At 44.8% G+C, this 19,080-nt stretch overlaps 1 protein-coding gene across 13 annotated transcripts in view; it reads left to right on the top strand.

Moving 5' to 3' along the window:
- The window catches only part of LOC126872385 (forkhead box protein P1-like), a 215,616-nt gene that overhangs the window by 154,929 nt on the left and 41,607 nt on the right, over positions 1-19,080 (top strand). Inside the window, exon 1 of one of the 13 annotated variants that reach the window (XM_050632280.1) lies at positions 8,983-9,009. The exons of the other annotated variants lie outside the window; for them this stretch is intronic. Coding sequence (XP_050488237.1) covers positions 8,998-9,009 — 12 coding nt within the window. The 5' untranslated portion in view covers positions 8,983-8,997. Of the gene's footprint in view, positions 1-8,982; positions 9,010-19,080 lie in introns of those variants that run through there. 13 annotated transcript variants of the gene reach the window in all.

Here is a 19,080-nt window from a genome sequence, read left to right as displayed (position 1 = left end):
TTATCTGCTCATATTCCGAACGATTCGCGTGTCCTGACAAATCGTGTTTGCTTTAACTCCTGACTGATTTTACTACCCCTCTATGACATGACCGACATACTACCCAAATTTTGAATAATAAATTCATATATGCCCGTGATTCTATTTAACGAAATTATCCACGGCGTCACCAGGACGTTAGATCTCCTATAACCACAGTATACGTTTGAAATTATTGTTATTTAACGATAATCGGGGATCGATTAAGTGCGGATCGGTTTCCATAGGCGATTCGGTATTTCGCTTGGTGAGCAAGCTTCATCGAGAAAATTCAGAGAATATCTTCGTAAACGCCGGCCGAAATCCCGGCAGCACGCGGCCGTAATACCTGCCGTAACGGGCAGCGTCAATATTTATCGATAGTCGAAGAGCAGCGGGCACGTTGGCGGTGGCGGCGGGCCGCTTAATAATTTCCACGTGCATCGGTCGTGTGTCTCCAGCCGCTGGTTCGGTGGCAACGATATTTGCCTAGCCAGGCAACATCCATTTTTTCCGCGTATATTCCATTTTTATTTTTTCTTTTATTCGTGACGCCCATCCTCCCCTGCTCTCATAATAGAATGCCGTCGACGAAACAATCTGAGCCGCGAAACGCTCTCTCAATTCGATTCATCCTCTTTCGGCGTGATCCTCCTTTTCTCTCTTGTTCTCCTATGGTTTCACGGATTCATCGACGAGAAACTGTGTCCTGTGTCTGCAGTGAATACACCGTGGAATAGAGAGCACCTATACACACGCACGCAAGCATGCGTGTGACCCAATGTAGACAGGGTTTCCAGCTAATGAACGACGCCAGCATTAATACGGCAAATAATAAGAAGCTGCGCCTACGATGGAGCCAATATAATAATTACATCAGCATATCGGCAAACAAGAATCAGCAACCCTGCTCGGCTGCCCTCGGTCCCGCTCGTGATTGAATACATAGCAATCTACAAACAGTCTACATAGTATCCCGCGATCCAACCGTGTTTAGCGTATACCCTCCGTGATTTTGTATTAAACCAAAGTAACGGTACACTTGGAGCGAATTGTTGCATGAAAAAAAAAAAAGAGAAACAAAAATCCAAATTTATTAGAGTCGACTTTTGACGATCCAGTTTTTCATAATTTATTTTCTTCGTTCGAAACGTGGAATTAATTGAAAATTTATTTTTTATAATCGAGAAGAAAATGTATCGTTGCACGAAGAAAAAAGTAGAGGAGGGATTTAAATCCATCGGAGAAAGTCTTGCGGGATTTGATTCCTCGGAGAGTTTGGTTAGAAATTTATTTTGTGCAATCGTGAAAAAGTTGCGCCCAGAAATTTTAATTAGCAAGAATCGTGGAAAGCTTGTAACTATCTGTAGCACATTCATCGTTTAGCTGGGTTGATTCGAATGGAACAGAGATCCGGATAAGGCCGGAAGGATCTATAATGCTGAACCCGCGCGAATTTTCGACAGGGAATTAAATTTCGTTTCGTGTCAGCGGCAACCTCCGTATTGGTCCTGGGTAAAAAGCTTCCTGTATTGTGTTCCCTGACGGCTACCATTGTACCGCCTATTCGCGAGTATTTGTTCGGACACGCGGGTTTTTTTTAAAGCAGCCATCGGCTGTCGGTCGGCATCTCCGTTTTGTAGCGAATGGTTCGCGCGCGAGTTCGTTACGCGGGTACACTGTCGGAGCAAGTTCAGAAATGACGGGCATCTCGTTAACGGAAAAAACGATAACACAAGTGACCGCCCGATGAGAAACGTTACCGGCTGATCGTCCTCCACTGACGTTCAGATATTTTTACAAAACCGCCGGATTTCCTCCAGCTAAAAATATTGTGAATTAAAACATCCTGTTAACATAAACTTTTCCTTAATTGCCTTGTTAACAGAAGATTTGAAATCATGTCAAAATTCAACGCAAATCTACAAGGACATTCAATTCTTTGACAATGTAACAGAAGAATCAAAAATTCAAGATGAACGACTTATTTGCTTCGTTGTCGTTTTTTTACATTTCTAGCATCAGATACAAAGGATACATATTTTCAATTTTCTTATTACAAAAGGTAAACGTTAATAGTTACATTATGTATAATAACATTCAACAAACTTCCCTCGAGTTTCACGGATAATCTGTTAGTCCAAATATACTCCTGTTCTTTTTATAATATTTTTTAAACATATTGGGTAATTAATTAAATCTCTGTATTATTCTTAACTGATTTAAGAAAGGAAAAAAAGTGATCGTCATTTTAAAACCACATTAGCCAGAATGAATGTGAAATTTTCATAGGATCTTACGATCATTCCTCTGGGATCTAAATCATATTCCAAGGACAGCGCGTCACCCTAATTCGTTCGAAAAATATTTAATCGAGCGAATCGCGTAATCCAATCGTAGACACGAAGAAAGTCATTGTCGCGCGTGCGGAGAGACGACACACGGATAAACTGGGGTTTTACGATACCGGAGGGGGGAGGGTCGAGAAGCAGAAGTGGTGCGTGCGGGCGTGCTGTACTACGCCACAACGGTGGAAAGGAGCAAAGTAAGCTCCTAATTTCTCTAGGGGGGATGAAAGTTGCCAGCCGTAAGCATCTCCGCGAAGCAAAACCAGCCGGAGAGGTAGAAGAGGGTTATAGGTATAACCGAGTCGTATCAGGGCGAGTGGAAAGGCTCCGGTAGTCAATCGACAGGGCGAGAGCGAGAAAAGAGAGTTTATATTGGGAAAAAGGCAAGGCTCGCGCGGCAAGGCCCGCCGACTAGAATGAAACGTTTAAACTTTTTATGAGTTGCTGCGTCGTCGCTCGAGCGAAGAAATTTCAATTTTGCCGCCCCTTTTGCCTTCCGCCCTGCCACCGAGTTCGCGGCGCAGCTTCCTCGCGTTTCGACTATATCCTCCGATTTCTCCTTTCTTTTCTTTTTCTGCCCGCATAGCGTTTTCTTCATCGTCCCGTCACGTTATCGATTCGTTGCTTTCTTTCGTTGTAAATCGAAGAAAAAAAAAATTGCAAAATTCAATATTTTATAAATCGTAGGAACTCCAAAGTATAAGCTATGTTAATATTATAAACGGATACGTGCGTGTCGGAGGTAATCTCAGAATTCGGAAGATTTGAACAATTCTTTCACCATATATCATTACGCTTATTCTTCAGGGAACTGTGCACCGTGATATTTTTTGGAAAAAAGATGACAGTTTTATCATTTGAGTGGAAAAGTATTTAGGTCTGTGTTTCGTGGGACGAAATTGAAACAGCTGGCGAAGGGTGGCATAGGCCCTCGGTGTCACCGCCTTCTCGTCGAGTCATAAAAGTCTTGATGAAGACGTCAATGAATATTTATCCTTTCGCCGCTCCATCCTTGCCGAAATTGTCGGACGACGAAGGGCGATGCTCCTTTCTTTCGACCGGGAAAGTTAAACCGAGTAGATCGACCGAGCTCGATCAGGGCATCATGACAGAACAGGGCTCAATGAGACGGACTTATTGTTCCATCGAAAGTTATGATTTTCGAATTGGTGCAGGACAGAGGCGAATCGTGCGCGAGAAGGAGGCTCTTAATTGGAAAGCTTGCTGGAACTTACATTCAAATGCGTCTCTATTATCCATAGTCGATCGACGAGTTTTTATTAAGGTTTAATTGGACGTTCGAACATAATGGAAAAGCTCGGAGCGCGGGACCAAAGAACCTGTTAACGCATCTTTCCTATCGTCCAGTAAAAGTCATATTCCGATTTATCGCTGTGTGTGTGCGTGCATGTGTATCTGTAAGAGTGTTTACGTCATTCTTATCGACTTGTCGTTAGTCGGAGGAATTTTCCTATGGACGTATCACAGAAGATAATCGGCGTCCAGAGAAGTCAAATGGTGCGAGACGGAAGACACGCCTCGAGAGGCGCAGTTTGTATCGGAATTAACCGACTGGGCGGCGCAAACAGGGAAAACGCTTGCTGAAGAAGACCACGGAGTGGCGGAAGTTTCAAAGAGGCGCGCGAGGCTAAAGCCGCTGGAGAAGAATGTAAAGAAACAACAAGGAGACGGGAGAAGAATAAGAGTAAGAAGTAGACAACGTGAAATAGGAGAAAAAGGAAGAAACACATAGAGCGGGGAAAGGCAGAGTCAGCATTGCGCACCCGATCTCAGCCACCCGACCCTCCCCCGTTTTAATATGTTGACGCTCCAGGGAAAGGAGAGAAGAAAGAAAAGGAAGAGAGGAGCGAAGCGGAGAGAAAAAGGAGAGAAGAAAAAAAAGAAAATATGCCCCGAACAAAGTCGTCGGAAAGGGTGGTGGAGACGCGCACTACCGGCAGGCAAGAACGAAAGGGAAAAAGAGAGAAAGAGGCTAGACGCCGCCGCCGCCGCCGACGACGACGACGACGACGACGACGATGAGAGCAAAAGGGGGGTTACCAGAGGGAGAGGAAACTACGGGTACGGTGGGTACGGGAATCCACGGGGTTGGGCATTCCGGGGACGGCACAAACAGAGGACCAGGCGAAAAGAAAGTTTGCCGTATAACAACAAAAGACGTTTGTTATTGGCGCAGCATTTGAATTGTCTCTGTGTCGGCGGGCCTCCTTATTGGCCGAGCCGAGGCGACGCGACTCCTGCGCTGGTGGGGGGTTGCAAGGGGTGGCCACCACCCCCACGCCCCTTCTTCTCTATACCCCTCCACATCCCTCACCTCGTTGCTTCTCTCATCTCTCTCTCTCCCTCTCTCTTTATTTCCCTTCGTCTTTCCCTGCAGCCGAGCGTTTTCTATCCTCCGGAGAGAACGGCTATACACGCGGCTAAGTGTACCGCTATCTGGACTCTGGACTTCGAAGCTACCTCCGACACTCTGCACCCACCCCTTCATCGCCACACCACCGCCTCCGCCGCCACCGCCGCCACCGCCGCCGCCGCCGCTGCTGCTGCTGCTGCATCACCGTTCGCTGGAGGCTGCTACCTCCCCGGGATGACCCTTTTCGCCTGGCGTATCGGCGTGGCCGCTATCAGCCACCACCACTGCCACCCCCCTACGTCGGGCGACGCTGGAAAAAGTAATGCCTCGGCGAAGAAGAGATGCAGCTCGTGGCTCTTATTTCATTCCAGGGGAAAGAAACGGCGCGGCCGTCGCGACAACCGACACTGATGCGACAGCTCTTGCACCTCGAATTAGGGCTGCGGATGTTGCATCCAAAGTTCTAGCTAGCAGCCGAATGTAAATTCACTTGTTCTTCGTGTGTGCGTGGATCAAGAACGTGATGGATGGTCATGATCTATCTTGGATGAATGCAAATGTGACTTTGGGGTACTCGAAGATAATTGGAAATCTTCAAGGTTGAAGCTAGAAGATATAGTTATGGGTTTACATCGTTTGGAATGGTTTTCTTCGAGGTATAGAACGTGGTCGGGTTAGAAACTATTTCTAACGTTGCAGATGTATTTCGGTTGATCTGGAGAATTATTGACAGTTTATATATTCGTGATTATATTGGTAAATAGATGTAGCTATATTAAGTCGAGATTTCGCGAAATATACTTCCTAGTTCTGAATTATTCTAAGCGAAGAATTTCAACGTAGAAAATTTTGGCAAGTGAACGTTGCCAAGTGCATGGTGTTACGGAAATATTTGCGGCCGGTTTCTAACTATGCACACGGTCGCTACTTCCCTTGCCACCGATGTTCGACATAGTTTTATGTTCATACTTACGGTAGCCACCGCGTATATCAATGGATCGGCTCTAGAATGTTCAAGTAGACTGTTCGATGATATCCACCGTAGCTGGTTTATTGTTAGCAGCATCTGCTCTTGACGATTATTCTTGGAATTACACTGGAAATTTATGACACGAGTTCGAGCACGATTTTACGAGACATTTTCGTGTCAAAAACTTCGATCTCCCTTGCCTGCTTAACGTATGGCCTTCGACGGAACCTCCGCGCCGCTATTAATTAAGGCAACTGTCAAGACACGGGATATCCGTCCCTTCGACTCGACGAATCGGGGGATCAGTCTACGATCAACGTATATGTCGATATCATTCGATTATTTATTTAAACGAATGTTCACCTCTTGAACTTCTGACCCGTGCCACTCCATAATCGGAATACGTATTTTCCTTAGAAGAAAACCTTGACAAATTTGAACATCAAAGTACGAATACCTATTCTAACATTTCATTTAAAGTATAAAAACGTCTGGAAAATATAATAAGGAAAGTCCATTGAATAATATCTGATAGTATTATTTACGTAGTGACGATTGATTATTATTTATACATGCAATAAGAGAAAAAGTAATTTGAGATAGAGTCGGAGGAACCGGAACCAACATCGTTTCCTTGAATGGCTGCGTGGAACGGTCCGGCAAGATACAGGAGATGCGGTCGGTAGGCAGTCAGACGACAGAGTGCAGCGCGTGCACGTTGGTTTGTTCCTCTCCTTTCCGAAGCCCGCTCGCCCACCTGCATCGTTCGGAGAATGCGTCTAGAGCTGGTGCTACCCCAGCCTCTGCTGCCCCACGTATTCGCTTGAAAAGAGGCGTGCGCCGCCTCCGGCTCTCCCACCACCTCGCACCCGCCCCTGTATCCTCCACACGGATATATATACACACGTATACGCGTACATACTGTCGTATACACATGTATACACATCACATATCCCTCTCGATCTTGCTCTTCTATTCGTGCCGATCCCGACGTCCTTTCTCTGTCCGTTCGATGCACGCACTCTCTGTGTTACCGGCGGCGTCACATAAAAGCAGCGGCGCGGGTGCAGGGCGAGGATTCCCCCTAAAAGCTTGCAGCACGCCGAAGAAAGAGACGCTCGCGGGGGAAAAAGCAACCCGTGGGAAGAGGAAAAAAGGCAAACGAGCGAGACAGGCGGATGGATCGGGGGAGAAAAAAATCGAGAGGGATGGATTCGGAGAAGGGCGGAGGAGAGAAAAGCGCGAGGCAGAAGCAAGGCAACTAACGGGGCGCGAGAAGCAGCAGAGAACGTGTGCAACAGAGAACATGACAGAGAAAGAGAGTGAGACATGCTCGCGGAGGTCGGCATTTTGCAGGGGAGAGGGGAAATGAAAGCCCACATCCGCTCTCCCTACGTTCACCCCTACCTTCCTTATCTCCCTACCGCCGATGCCTTCTCGCCCCGATACCGCCACTGCCATCGTGCCACAGCTCTCCCCTCTCTGTCTCTCGATTTCTCTCTCTCTCTCTCTCCCTCTCCCTCTCTTTCTCTTCGTGTGTATGGTTAAATATTGCATTATTGTTTTAACGGCAGGGAGGAAAACAGCGTAGCCGAGCGTGCCCGCCCGCAGAGTTGCGCGCATCCGCGCCGCGTGTACACTCGCGCCGCGTCCTCCGCGCTCGTATATTGCCCGAGCTACTATCGTGTCTCGTATCGTATATCGTCTGATCGCGTTCGTATCTCGACGCGACCTCGCTATATCTACTATCTCTATCGTCATCGATCGTCATCACGTTTCTCGAGCCTAGCATCGATACGCCGTCAAGGTATCGTATCCTCCTGTAACACCCTATTGCATATCGTCGTCCGAAAGAAAATTCTTCCACCCGTCTTTAACCCTCGGCGCAACACGCGCCATCCCCTCCGTTCACGCATCTTTTCCCCCTTTCTTTCCCTTCCCACTTGCAATTCCGCTAGCCAACAAACGAAACTGCGACCCAGTTGTGTTTTGCGTGCGCTGTTTAACGAGACAGCCCTTCGGTGCGGCTTTCGCGGCAATTCGTACAACATCTTGCCAGGGTTCCACCCCTTCCAGCGCAGCTTCCGCGATATACGCTGATCCCGGTAACTCCTCCATCTCCTTTATTCCATCGGTAACCACCGCCTTATCCCGCGCTTTCGTCTCTACCGAGCAACCGCCAGCAACGCCGCTGTAGCTGCTACTGCGCGCAAGGCCATTCGGCTTGGCCACCCCCCGCTCCACGCCGCTTTCCTCCCTCGCTTACACCGCCTACGACTGTTCTCCGGCGTCGTCACCACCCACCCTCGCCCACCCCCACGTACACTCGGCATCTCAACAACAAGTACTCGCTACCGGGTAGCATCCGACACAACACAGCAAGTCGCCCTACTACCACTCCCGCCACCACTTTCTCCCCCTTTCTCTCTCGCACCCTCGACAATTCTCTTTGTCTTTCTCCCGGTCCTCTGTTGCTGTAACGTGGCCTCCCTAGGAGGCCTGGCTCGCGCACCGAGCCAAACACGATATCGCCTACTAACCGTGCATATCTCGAGACAACCGGTCGAGACCACGCGATCCAAACATCTCTCCGGCGCGGCCATCCAACACTTCGGGTACGTTTCGTTCTCCCTACCCAACCTGTCTCTTCACATCCAGTCATTCACTCTCTGTTTCATTCTCGTTCGCTCTCCTCAGAATCTACGTACATAGTACATAGCTACGTATATAGGAACCTACATATGTACGAACCCACTCCTTCTCTTATAGCCTCTCTCTCCTTTACTCATACACTCACCTTTCATCTCTCTTCAACTGATAGACTCATACCAACGTTCACTGACCTCTCTCTTCCTCTTTGAAATCTCGCTCGTTTTGAAGCTTGTCGATCGTCCCTTTGGAATTGTTTGCTTTTTTCTTTCTCTCCCTGTTTGAATCGATTTTCGAAATCTTTTTCCTTCGATCAGTGTAGGCAGTGCGTGAATAAGCGTCCATGATCTTACCACGTGCCTCGAGCAGCAAGAAGACAGTGACTTGAAGTGAATGACACGATGGATCGAAGGTTCCGCGTGGCTTTTGTGTCCCGGCAGTGATGTGCACGCCCGCGGTGGCGACTCGATGAAAGGTTTCCACGAACGCTCGTGAACGTGACAGTGGACGTAACAGTGACGATATGAGGAGACGAATATAGTGGTATACGAGTAATGGAACACAATTACACGCGGCGCAAACCGATCGTGACAGAAGTGAGTCAGAGTCTCGTGTCCAGTGCGTAGAATTGATCGACGATGCAAGAAATCGTGTAAGTAAATGAAACGTTTATGATTCGATTCAAAAATAGACGTGTTTGTGATCAATTGAAATACACAGTGTCTGCTTTTTAATCGAACTTTGAGCAAAATGTCAGCCGAATTGCGTAATGTTTGCGGTCAACCTTTGAACAACGCAACGTGACTTGAGACGTAACATTTATTAATCGCGCTTACTTTTCGTGACGTCTTACGCCAGTGTATCGTAAACGTTTATCGTGTAAATAGCATGTAACACGACAGATGTTGACGTTTGGTTGGATTCCTACTTGTTTCGTTATATTCGTCGAATTAACGAGCACGTCTAGCGTACGTGACGTCCGATCATTGATCGACCGTATCTACTTCCGTTTAGATATCGAATTTTATCTGCGTTCGAACATATAAATTTTATTCGATGTCTCCACTGCATAAAGAGACATTTTTGCATCTTTGAAGTAGAGACAAGTTCAAGAGAGGGATTAAAATCTTCTATTTTGGTTTATTCAAAACTCGCGAGTCTACTCGGTGATTCTTTGCGACGTAAACGTTTATGCTGCTAGAAACTTACTGAACTCTACTGGTCAAATGTAAGGAGGGATATAAAAAGTGGACGTCGGGAAACGATTTCATAAGCTTCGAGTCCGTCGTCTTTCGCCTCGATAGCAAGTTTTACGGTGACACAAAGTCGCAGCCTGGCTAGATGCATTTGCAAGCAATGGCCTGCAAGATGACCTGATAACAATCGCGATCGATAAGGAAAACAGCTTGCCGGACGATAAAGCGTAAACACTGCGTTCCCTTGACAGCATCGTACGGTCTGCCTGCTATAAAACGAGATAATACTGGCAATACTTTGTCGATGAAACGATCGCACTTAAAGGAAATTAATTTCTTTTTTTCCTCCACGAGATAATAACGTTCCATTGCAATAGGAAAATTGTCGTACATTACGCATTACCTACTTCTTTTTATTCGCGCGATACAATTGCCAACGTATTGTGAATCACTGGAAGTTGACGATAAAACGTTAATGAAACGCGTGTCGTACTCGTATTACGTATAATTGCCACTTTTTCTCGCTGATTGCATAATTCACGGGATCAGAGAAACGATACACGGGTGGCGGTGTACACGCGGCATGTTTTCATGTAACTTCTTGCAAATTTACCGACTTCGATAATGGCGGGGTTATGAATATAGAATGGGAACGACATGGTTGAGAACTCGATGTTCTTTTGACGCCCCGTGCGCCAGCTATGTTCCTCCACGCGGCATCAATTTTCATATCGTGCATCGCGAGGAATTCTACCTTCCCTCTTGTCGCTAGTTCATCATGCGCAAAACGATTTTCGTAACTCGCCGTTTCTCTTTTTCCTCGTACTTTAACCCGAGCGACTAAATTAGTCACCTGAACGAAAAAGTAGCTTGAAGTAGAGTAGTCTAAAAATGGACTATTTACTTATTTATCCTTAAACTTGATCGCTGTTATATTTAATTCAATCTACGATTAAATTTGAAACTGAAATCGCTGTTCAATAGAATAGAGTGTATTACATCCTTTTAACATTTCCTTCGTTACTTTTAAAACTTAACGTTGCTGTTAATAGATTTATCAATATCATATTATATCAGATTTATCGACTAAGAAATTTAAGAAGATTTTGTCTAGAAACTTTGCTATGTTTCATAACGGTGGAGTTAGGAAATTGCATGAGGTTGTTGGATGCGGAGTGAGAATGGTGCGTGCTGTCATGTCGGACGCGTGGCACGCACTGAGATCGGTGAACTCATCGTTGTGTCGGGTGTGTAGTGTATCGTCGGGCGCCGACGCTTGTCCCCTTCCCTTCAGGTCGCCCTTTCCTCTACCGGCCTCGTCCTATCCCCGCCGAAACCGCGAAACCTCGAAGCTCCATGCTCGAAAAGCTGAAAGCTCCTACCTGCTCGACAGTCGCGTGGCTACTGCGCCACCGTTCGCACGAAACCGCTGCGAAATATTGCCCATCGTTTTACGATATCGATACAATGTCCTATAACTCTAGAGGGGAGTCGATCAAACTTAGAAGTTGGTTTCGCGAGCGATGATTAACCCTTAGAATCCAATAATTTCAGTTTCTATGGAATTCCTTCGTTACATACTTTTCAATCATGTAGCTTTTATAGTATATCGAGGTCCTATAATTGATCATGAATGAAAAACCTATTTGAGGCGTATGACAATGACGAGGAGATGAAGATCTGATAGCTTCAGAATCTGATAGGATGCGCGTAGCATAGCTATGGTTTATACCGTTAAAATTCTTCCTCATGTCGCTTTCTTTATAACTGGAACTGCATTTTTATTGTTGGAATTCTTTCCTTAACGTTGGATTGCTTATTTTACCTGGAATTCCATCTTTAGAATTTCTGCGTTACTTCTTTTACTGCTGGAATCTTGCTATTAATGTCTTTGCACGACTTTATGACTAGAATTTCTTTCTTTTCGTGTATTTATGCTATTCATTTTGTTGCTAGAATTTCTTTATTAGGTGTTCCAGAAAATTTCTTCTGCCGCTAAAATCCTTTCTTTAATGTCCCTGCGTTGCTCTCTTTTAGTGCTGGAATTCCTATGTGACGTTTTCTTGCTGCTTCTTTCTTTTTATCGCTGGAATTCCTTCTACGATGTTTCTGCATTACTTCGTTTATCGTCAACAATTTTATTTGCGTGGTATCCCTTGTACAGTTCTTTTTATTGCTGAAATTCCTTTCCTAGTGTTGCTCCTTTTATTACTGGAATTCCTTATTTGGTATTGTTACGCAAAATTTTCTTTTCATATCGTAAAATCTACTACAAAGAGATATGAATACGCTTCCAATTTTTAATACATATTCTACTAACATTAGAATTAGAGAAATACGACTACTAATGTCAGAAATAAATATTCACCCGAAAACAGTTCTATCTCGAATTCATCCTATTATAGTCATCCTACATCTCCTGTAGAATATTTTGAAAGATTGACAGTAGTTGAATTTTATTTATAACGACGTCTCTTAGTACCTTAGTTTTAATTTACGTCATTAACTGCTGCACCGTGACAACGAACACGTTGAAATGAAAAACTTTGATACATGATATTTTTAGACAAGTTTATAATCGTACTTCGAGCTAGAAGGAGACGGAGTTAATCGACAGGGAAAGAATTCAGCATTTACGAATCCCAATGATCTCGAGAAAAATGTAATTTGACACGATCTATATTTGATAGATATATAAAAATACTCGTACACACACAGGCGACAGATTACATCGAACGCTAATAGGTGTAGTTAATGTAAAATTCACCGGCCGACCAACGACTTGTACGCTAAATGCAGATGGGATGATGGTGTTGGGATTGATTTTTTAATTCGTTCTGACAATGCATATTATTACCCCCGCTGTGGTGGTTTGATCGATAAGGAAACCGCGGTTTTTGAATAATGTATCGGCCCATTAAAATGTAATCGGTCCGCGGCTGCTATTGCGAACACCGTTTCGCCTCGTGGTATATATATCATCGCTGGGTTCGAGATGCATCGCGATCCTGCACGTCACACCTCCGTATTTTGCAATTAGACGTCGTACACATGTGTGAAATGAGTTCGATCCAGCGATCAAATATAACGCCACCGTACACGGGAATAGTAGCCGTGCAATGAGAATTAAAACGTTCGTTACATCGTACGAAGGCTGTCTCTATTATGAACCTCATGAAATTGTAATTCCGTGTAGGACGTTTATGTTGCAACGAACATCGAATCACGATCGAGTTTCAACGTAGCTGCGGGATATCGCCAAGGAAAAAGCCACTCTTTGATCCAGCAAAGTCGATTAATTACCATCCGAAGAATCCGACCGAACTATAAGATAAATTCCAGGCAAAAGTGTTATCATCGGTAAGCCAGGCTCTGAAGAACGACCGGGTGTACTCGCTGGCGAAATATCGCGGCTAACTTGGGAACGAGAGGCGTGTAGAATTTACACAAGCAAATTACACTTCGCCTATATGAAAGCGGTAATTATAAATCGGCCAGTTGGAAACGGCGAATTTATGGGAAGGGTTGCTAGGGATGGCTAGGGGGGCCGAAGAAACGGCCGAATAGTAAAACGCTGTACGATAGAGACACTCGGCGAACGTGGAAAATTAGCTGGTAGTCTAACGTCGCGTTGAAACATAGAATAGGAAACTTGTTAATTAAACTATCGATCGGTAACGAACCAACGATAACACTAAATATCTCCTCTTTCGATAACATTTATGTATCAAATGCGCTGCCCCATCGAGACGATGTTTTTGATAGTCAGAAGAAAATACTCGGCTCAGAGGATTCCTATATCTCGAGTAAATTTCGAAGACGAAAAGGAGAGGTGGTAAAACGGCGAGTAATTCGTAGGATCGTCGAAACGAGACTAACGAAGAACACGTGGGAGGAACGATTGGGGGTTGGGTGATAGCAGCGGGTCAGGAATAATCCGCTCTCAGGACGGAGGGGGTGAAAAGTTCGTAGAGGACGCGAGAGAAAGAGAAAGAACACAGAAGGGGAGCAAGTTGTGCTAGATGATATCCAGAGGATTATTCTCTCCCAGTCGCATCACAAACTGCCGTGACAAATCGCCCTATACTTTATGAGACAAGTCTTTCTTCTGCACAGCCACTCACTCCTGCGAGGCATATATCACCCGGTCGTCGATATATTATCGCCGCGACGCCTACCGTCGCGCAGTGTCAATACACGATGCGACGAAACAAATAGGCGGACCTGGTTTTCTCTCTCTTTCGTAGGATTCCTGGGGAATCACGAGAGCACCAGCCGCGTCAGACAAAATCCTTCGTGGATTTAGATCCGGAAGGATATATAGGTGGCTCTTGGAGAAGGATCGATGCATCCGAGTGCGTGAAAAAAAATTCGGCCCCTGTACGTAGTCGTTCGAAACGTTTTTGCTTAGTCGATTTCAGGATTTACAGCACGGACTATGTGAGTTCCCTTTCTTAATAAAGAACCTCCCTTCTCGATACGACAGCGAAATAATTGTACAGTAGAATAGGCTTGTCTGACTAGCGGATCACGATATAAGGAAATCTACTGATGATTTTTGAGTGTGAATATTTATATAGGTTTATTTCAAAGACTCAATAGAAAAATAGATCGGATATATTTTTTCCATAAACGAGGAAACAATATACGCAATCTGCATTGATCCAAAATATTGTATTTAAATTTCCCAGCTTTCGTGGAAGGTACAAAATGTTATCCTCGCTACTTCTGTTCTAAGCTTCGCATTTATTATTTCATTATTGTATCCGAACGATCATTAAAATATTAGCTTGGTAGCAAAGTAATATTGGTTTGGTCGATATAAAAGTGAATCGACTCACATACTGCCATATATTGTTTTATTTAATCAATCACATAATATTCGTAATTTTTTACATGAAAGCTCAGCTCCCGATTACATCTAATTCGATAAAAATAAATTTCTCACAAGAGAAGGATCTATCCTGTGGAAGAATGACTCTTCGCGGTACAGCCACGCGGATTTCCTTGGAAAGTCTTGGTGAATGACGTTGCAGCCGGCCATCACAATCGCGGTAGACACTCGACGTGGACCGACGTCTGCCCGGAACGTCTAGAGCGGTTAGAAAGGTTTCGAACGCGCGAAAAGAGCCAGAGAAACGGTCTCTCCCACTTCTTATTTTCTCCCTTCCTCGAACTTGTAAACTCCCCGTGGTACGCACGGCCAACTGTTCTCTGGGACTTGGTAGGGATGACGGCTGGAGGTTAGAGTCCCGGACAGCGGGAAAAGTCTTTAAAAGGGCTGTAGCAGCGTAGGTAGAACTGACTGAGAGATAGGTGAATGAGTACGTGAGTACATATTTGTTTAGCTAGAAGCACTCGCTCGTTTTATCTTCATCCCTCCTCCACGCCCTCTGTTTCATCCTGTCCTTCTTCTATCTTGCCACGGTCCTCTGCCTGCACGTTTCTCTTTGATTTCGTCTGTTTTCTGGACACGCGGTCCGTTTTCCGTGCCAGTTCGCGAATCCAATGAATGGATAAACCGGACGGACGAATCGTACCAAGGCAAAACTGCTTCCCTCGTGATCTTCCTACACCCTCGAGGTAGATAAGGGCTTCTTTTTGGCCGCGGCGACAACCAGAATCCAGTTAATTCTCCACACTAATGCGTTGAATGCGGCCAACTCGTAACGGCGTAACTACGTTCGCTTGTATCGTCGACCTGATTGATTGGGCCTTGAAAATGTGGTGGACGGTTGACCCACTAACTCTGCAGGCGAAATAAAATGACGCGATTCGTTGGTGGGAAGCCAGGGAAATTAATGGAAAGTATAAAATGAGAAAATTTTACGACCTTCTGTCTTCCGAGTGATTGAGCCTCGAACGTGGTTTCTTGGAATTTAACTCTTTATCTGATGATATCGAAAATTTATAGCCGTATTTATATCGCTGTCTTGTATATCTTGTTACAATATCGGTTTATGGCTCTGATTTTATAAAGACACGATGTATTTGTTACAAAGATCAGTTTCGGCCTTATTATTGGACGCAATTCGTCGTAGAGGAACGTTAACACCTCGTTATTGATCATTGTCAGATAAGAGCTCTACACGTAGCCAGACTGCAGGGTAGTCATTTCCATGATTAATAAGGGAACAATCAATTCTTCGTCTCTTACTGCCAATAATCGAAATGATATCTGAAATGTCTCTGAAACCAGACTCTGAATCAATTTTAAATTGATCAATCAAAAAACGATTTAGATAAGTGATTCATATTACTCCACATAAATAATACATACGAGATACGAAGCCTAGTATCAAGAAATTAGATACAAATGACGCGTAGCATATCAATATGGTGTACAACGAACAACTAACTGGATTAGTAAGTTACTAGAAATATCGTAGGGCAAGGGGTGAATGAAAGAAACCCACTTTAGTAGCCTCCAGTTCAGTCAAATCTCAAGGGTGGAATCTGAATCAACCCCGGTGACGGTAAAAGCCTACGTTCGCGTGATTTTACGCACGTGCACGCGACTGAGCGCGGAGAAACGAACAGCCGGAGGAAAGAGAAAGGGTGGGAGAAGTGCCTTGCGATATTTTGTGGATACCTGATGGATTCGAGTGACCGGTGAATTTTCACAGGGCGAGAACGTCCAGTCGACGTTCGGCCGTGTGCACAGGCTGAAAAGGAAGGTGTGAGGCGTGGGCGCGGGGCTGGTGCGCCAGTATAAACGACAAACGGACCGTGGAATCGTGGTCCTTTGTGTGCGCGCGTGTGTGCCTTTGCTCGTAGCAAAAGGGGGATCAGGAGACCGGGAGAGATGGAGGAGGGTGCGTCGTATATCGATACTCGCACGGTCGAGTGTTTGCAGCGATATTTGGTCCATTTCCATTTGCCGCACGTGGCGCGTTTACGGTTCACACCTCTTACCCGATCCCCCACCCCTTGGTCCACTTGCTCGTCACCCCGGCATTCGGTCGTTGCCACCCCCGCGTAATGGACACGCAAGGTGTCGGCGAGTATGCAAACGAAGCCGCTCGACCTTTCTGGAGAATTGCGAATAGGTGGACCGAAGGGTAGCCATGCTTGTTTGTCGATTTTTATACAAGCCGATAACCCTTTAAAATTCGAGTTATTTACTCTGTCCCGCTTTTTCTTTTATAATCGAGGAGAGCTTCCATTAAAAGATGGGGTAAATTAATAGAAAAAAAGAACGGGGAATTTTCAAGGCAGAATTGTTCGAGTTACTTGAGTTGAAAGTGGCGAGGCGAAAGAGCGGCGATTCCAAAAGATTCAAGAATACGAGAGATTGTTTCAAGATGATGTTGGATGAGTAAGATTCGGAAGAATTGCCTAGCATGTTAGAAGAATCGAATTCTCCTGTGGTGGACAGATCGTATATCGATTCCGCTTGGACATAAACGCGCTTGGTCCCGACTAGATGTTCGAGCGGGAAAAAAATTTAATATATCCAAATATATCACAGCACACACAGCAGCAGCAGCAGCAGGCGACGATCGGCCATTCAGGACTCCATAATTTGATATGCAGCGAAATCGAGCGAGAAAGCAGCGATGGGGTGGAAATGGTTTTTAGGGTGTGGAGCAAGGTGAAGCAAAAGGATGTCGCGGGGCCGAGAGGGTAGCAGTTACTGATGGGACGTCCCGAACAGATGTGGACATTATTCATTACAACTGACCAGCAGACTTTCTGAATACTATCGTCTTTGAGCGAAAGAAGACGTCCACTTCTTTCCTTGATCCCCGCCACTGACTTTCTCCGAAGACTCGATATATTCTTTTGCGTGTTTTTCATCCCATTTTTCTCGCACGCTTTCTTGAAATACGTGAAATTGAATCCGGATGCGTTCTATCCATCGCATAGTAATTTCAGCAATCGCAGTATTCGATATTTTCATTGTAAACGATCAAATTCATGGTGAATTTAGATAAAAAAACAAGACTTGACGCTACTCCTCCCTTAATGGAAGTTAATTATTCCCGAAAAGATAGCATTTTTCCAATACGTGACTTATGATACTTTCTAACTATTGTACAGTAATTTCAACAAATTGTAGTATTCGATATTCTCAAGTTCACGGTAGATTTAGATACTTGCAGTAAAAAGAAAGATTATCGCCACCCCATTCTGGAAGTTAATTTCTCTAGAAAAAAGTAGTGTCTTGAAAGAGAACGATCTGATCCCTGTATCCCAGTCTTCTGCGAGACTTTCCTTTCGTAAAAGACCGATATACATCACGCCCCTTCGCTTTCCACTCGCCCTTCTTGCTCTTTATCTCGCAATTTCTTCCACTGACCGCCAACTTTCACCTCTACGCAGAGACACGCGTGAAAATGGCCACGCGTTCGCTACATCAGCGTGAATTATGTCTCGTTTCGTTCACTTCCATCCCCATCCTCTTGTCCTGTGTGTTCTCCATTTCTCTATCGCGTCCGTTGAAGGGTGACCAGCCCCGTAAACCGATTCTACTCCGCCACGTCGCTACCTGGCTTTATGGCTTAAACAAAACTTTCCTATATTACAAGTCCGTGAAATATGAATACGCTGGCAAAAGGGAAATCTAGACGGGTGGCGGAAAAGGGTGAGTGGGCGTCGGAGGGTTACCGGACGGCCGTGAACAGGGGGTGTTAACGGGGGTGGATCCGGTCACTTGCCTGCCATTACGGGTCCCGCGCACTGCCGCTGGCAAACCCAATTTGTTATCGACTTATTGGCCAAATTACTTACTATTACCGCAGATTTATTTCGCATATTAGTCCATGGCTACGCCCACTCGTTACGTCTCCATTAATTACCGGACGTGAACCGCGTCCTTACACCGCTTTAGGTGCGTCTACGCTGCTCTCCTTTCTTAAAACCTTCTATCATTCATTTAGGATCTAAAGAATATTAAACTTCTATGATTTTCTTTGAACCATCTGGTTTTCTAGATTCAATTTATAACATTTAGTTATTGCTTCGTACGAGCTTGTATATTTATTTGAATCGTTTTTATTGGGAGAATAAGGGAAGTATATATTTCATATATAACACTGCAGAAGTTTATCGCTATTATATTAATCGACTATAAATTTGTAACATATTTGAAAATATTAATCGATTTTAATCGATTTTCAGCTTGTTTTCGTTCGTTTACTCGTATTATTGGAAAATAGTGCTGTTTTTTTTTTGTTACAGCAGCATTTTTAATTCCTAGAATTGGTACCTCTCTCGATAACAGACACATAGTGGACCGTTTATTTATTTAAAAAAATATTGTAATCATTAATTTTTGATAGTCAAAGCGCAGCACCGTTGTATTTGAGATTAGTTTGTTCAAACATGTCGATATGAAAGGATTACGGTGTATATGGAGGGATTGTTTCCATAAAATAAAATATTTGTAGTCGATCGCGACGCGGTAGGATAAGGGAACCGATACACGTCGTTTTTATCGAGAGGGTTTGTTTTAAAGAAAGAGTGGGAGGGGTTCGGTCGTGCATTACACAGCTGGTGGAAACATCTTTTAGCCGGGATTAT

The sequence above is a fragment of the Bombus huntii genome, chromosome 13 (genome assembly GCF_024542735.1).
Source record: "Bombus huntii isolate Logan2020A chromosome 13, iyBomHunt1.1, whole genome shotgun sequence".
NCBI lineage: Eukaryota > Metazoa > Arthropoda > Insecta > Hymenoptera > Apidae > Bombus > Bombus huntii.
Note: the sequence above shows the minus strand (reverse complement) of the source record. Positions and strands in the feature narration are given on the sequence as shown.